At 28.8% G+C, this 4,180-nt stretch overlaps 1 protein-coding gene across 1 annotated transcript in view; it reads right to left on the bottom strand.

Annotated features, from left to right (window-relative positions):
• The window catches only part of LOC106459376 (attractin-like), a 45,905-nt gene that overhangs the window by 14,627 nt on the left and 27,098 nt on the right, over positions 1-4,180 (bottom strand). Inside the window, exon 11 of the mRNA XM_013918992.2 lies at positions 3,813-3,877. Within this exon, the coding sequence (XP_013774446.1) occupies positions 3,813-3,877 (65 nt within the window). The remainder of the gene's footprint in view (positions 1-3,812; positions 3,878-4,180) is intronic.

Raw genomic sequence — 4,180 nt, 5'->3', positions numbered from 1 at the left:
CAAATGTTTCTTAAGAAAAAACTTTATATTTTATCTGTTATTTTCAGTAACGAATTTGTGTATTAGTTCAGTAGATTTGATCAATCTCATAACCACCATAAAAAATTAGGAAATAAATATAAATCATGCCTCTTTCATTCTAGAATGACAACAAAGGTTTAGACTAAATAGCATAAATCTCATAACATTACACATTTATATATATTTATTATTTTTATTATATTGACCTTTCAGCCATGCCTAGCTAACAATACAGAAGTTACAATGACATGGTACACATGCACTCATGTTACCATATCCAATAATATAAAACTGATCTTTAGTCTTTACAAAGTGACCTATCTTGGCTGTGTTTTAGTTGACTAGTATTTTGTAAAATACAGTCATATTTCAATTATTATACATTATATATGTATATAGATTATTGCTGTTTAGAAATAACTTCTTAAACTTATTTTTCTTAAAACGTAGAACAGTAACTAAAGAAGTAAAGCAAACAATTATCTCTTCTAGTTATGACCTTTGTACTTGGTTACTGCTTGACATAGGCTGCTAAGCCTTTTAAAATTTTACACTTGGAGGATATGAAACAGAATCAGTTTTTTTAGGTTTTATATATACAGTTGAACCAAAAAATCATAAATTACTATATCGATACCATAGAATTCAACTATAACTTATCAAGCTTAGTAAATAAGCTGTAATTCAGTCTAAAAAATGTGAAATTTTGAGCAGACTAAAGACACAACCTACCTTGTTGTAATCTTGGTTCGAAAGTGTCAAAAGTGATGTCAGGATGGATATATAAAAAATAAGTTGAGAGACTGTGACAGATGAGCATTAACACAAGACAGCCTACAACAACCAATCTATATCAAAAAACCTCAGAGGGCACTGCATAAGATGGGTTACCATTGTAGATAAAACTGCCACTCAGAAACCTCTAACACCAAAAAATACAAAACCCTGAGTTATGTCAAGAATATAAAGATTGGACTGAAGATTAATGGAAGAACGTGATGTGATCAAATGAATCAGCCTTTACACTCTTCCCATGAAATGGTGAGTTTATATAACCATGAATATCTTGTTCAACCAGTTAAGTATGTGGAGGTTCTGTAATGAAGTGGACACCTGTTTACAGTTTAGGGTCTATTATCTCAGTGAAAGGTAAAGTGACAATGAATGATTACTTAAACCTCACTGTAGACCTAGTTTACCTTATGATGAACATTTAATTCCAAAAACATAACTGGTTCATTTGGGGAAGACAATGCAGCAATTCATACTTATGAAATTGTTAAAACTGGTTCAGAAAACATGTATAAGAGTTTGGACATCTAACTTGGCCATCACATTTAAATGTTTTCAAGCTTTTATGATCAGTTCTTGAAACCGATTTTTAAGCAGATTTCCACTTAAACAATTTTAGAAGATTTGATAAACAAATGGTCAAAAATATTATTGTCTGATGGATAACATATTGTTTTATTTATTTCACATGCTTTGTCAGCTCATGATGGACTAATTCCATATTAATAAATAAAATGTAGAAATTAACAGATGTTCCAATACACTTTAATATTTATATTTATTAATTTTACCTCAAAGATAAGCAAGATATTTAATACTAATTGTGCTTTAATTGGTTTATTTATTTAAAAATTGGATGTCTCAGACAACATCTTACTATCATATACTAAAAACTTGTTGCAAATGTCAAATGATGAGTGCCAGCATGAGGAATAACACCAGGAATCAGTAGGTACAGATTTTCATGGTAAAAACATGACAAACTTGCACTTTTGAAATTGAAGAACTTCAGTGCTTATCTTAACAGTAAAAAAATGTCAAGTCTTTATGTATATTTTGCACATGTGTTTTTGCATTTAAAAATATTATACATTTGCAACAGTTTGGTTTTTTTATAGTAAGCTACTTCCTGTAATTAAAATTGTTTAAATTAAACATATTTTGGGTTTAATTATAATTAATTATTTACAGGCAGGACTTGCTTCTTTTACAAACATAAGGTTAACCCCAGTTTGCCCCTGAAGAAGAAAGGTCCACCTTTCAAAAGTACTCGGGTTATAGGGTTTTTATTCATTTCTATCAAGACTTCTTGAACCTACATTTTTTTCTAACATCATGAGAGTTAACCCCTAAAATATTTCTCCATCAGCAGAGTCAAGGTTTCCTTCCTTTACACAAAATATTTTAGGGTTAACTATGTGGTTTTAAAAGAAGCTAATGCTGTTCAATACTATCTGATAATGTGTTTAAACTTTGCTTTTATTGGCATTTAATGTTATCATCTGAATTTACTGAACTAACAATCATTTTTTTGTTTATATTTCTATAACTTTCTTTCTACAGCAACTATGTGTGTTATTTTCAAAACTTTTGACACAGCTGAAGTAGAAAAATAAATGTGCAGAAAATATGCTCTATAACGATTTTTACAGATAAAGAAAACAAATAAAAAATACATAAAGAATTTTCCTAAAACATTGTTTTCTATTGACAGCTTGAGATACCCATGCATATGATATTTTTGCATGCTCTTACAACACAATTCATAATTAGAAATAATTTTTAACACATGTGCATGGGTGGGGTCAAAATTCACATGCCAATGACATTTTACAGAGTGCCACTTGAGATGATATTATGTATTTAACATCAGAGATATCAGCTATTCATTTTAGTTATACATGCTGATTTAGCAACAGTTTGTGGTAGAGATGAATAAATACCAGTTACTGAAAGAAGTTGTAGATATACATTTTGGAGGTACTAGACATTACTCAAATGCAATATGTAAACTGTATGATGAATAAAAGTATTTTTATCCTTCACGTAGACATCACCTTGCACTCCGACTTGTCAGAGTCCAAGTCTGACTCGCATCATCAATTCACAGACATATTTTGAGTACAAATACTTTAGTAACACATCTAATTTTTAATAAGCAACAGATTTCTACATTTTACTAAAAGCTTGCCAAATGCCATATAGAAACACATTATAAATTCAGAATTATAGTCAACAATCCTTCTCCAATGCACAGTTAAGGTATTTGTTCATCTCATACATGATGATAATAAAAATATTTAACAATAGAAAAATTATTAATTTGTTTCATAGCTAATAATGCTTTTAAGACATACACATTCAGATTATGTAACTTCTCTTTAAATATTTATTTCATACTTTGTTATATGACATACGCATGTGGTAATGTATAATACAATAGTGTAGGAAGTTAATTTGCAAAATTTTTTTTGAGTGAATTTTGTCTTGGTGAGCCTCACATCTGTAACTTCTGCTGTCAAGGGAGAAAACAGATAAGAACAATAATACATTTTTATCAAGCTAGTTGATGTTTTAATGAAAAGTTCAGATTTTGTTACTACCAGAGCTTTAAACGTTATAATAATATAATATATATATATTCTACTTCAGTCTATTTGATTAGTTCAGTTTAGTAAAAGGTGCTTTATAATTTATGATAGATCTTAAATTACTCTTGAAGACATATTACTAGATTAGAAGAATGCTATGTAATGAACTAACTTGAAGCAGCTTTTAGACTTCAAAAACCCATGTGACTGTGATTCAATAGACTGACACACTATAGTTTGTGCAACTACACATAAAAAACAAATGATTTAACCACTCTTTTTATCAAAGTTAAACAAAGAAATATTTTACATATTATTCATGATGTAAAAAAACTTTAACACATAATATACAATTTTAGACACACTCGTGTGAAAAAGTGTAACACAAAATAATTATTTATCTCATACCTGGTGAAAATTTCAAGAGACTGGACAGTAACTGACCATTGAACCCACCATAAACAAACATGGAGCTGGAAAAAAACAACAAAGGCATTTAATATGCAACAAATAAAGTAATTCTTCACTTATATTTCTAATTATATTTCTAAGTAAAGTGTTATCTCCAAAATTAATGAATCAAAAAACTGTTTTAAAAGCTATAAACCCTAGTATTATTTCTTTTTCAAATTTATCATCTAATTTTAAACACAATTTTCTCTTAGCTGTTTTTATTTCAATGAAGATGCCTGGCAACTAATTTTTGTTTGTGAAACAGCTGTTTACATCTCTTATATGTAACATAACGGTTTTTGTTACTTTTTTTTTTTTTTTAA

Source organism: Limulus polyphemus, unplaced genomic scaffold, assembly GCF_000517525.1.
Source record: "Limulus polyphemus unplaced genomic scaffold, Limulus_polyphemus-2.1.2 Scaffold599, whole genome shotgun sequence".
NCBI classification, from domain to species: domain Eukaryota; kingdom Metazoa; phylum Arthropoda; class Merostomata; order Xiphosura; family Limulidae; genus Limulus; species Limulus polyphemus.
This window is presented reverse-complemented; position numbering and strand designations above follow the sequence as displayed.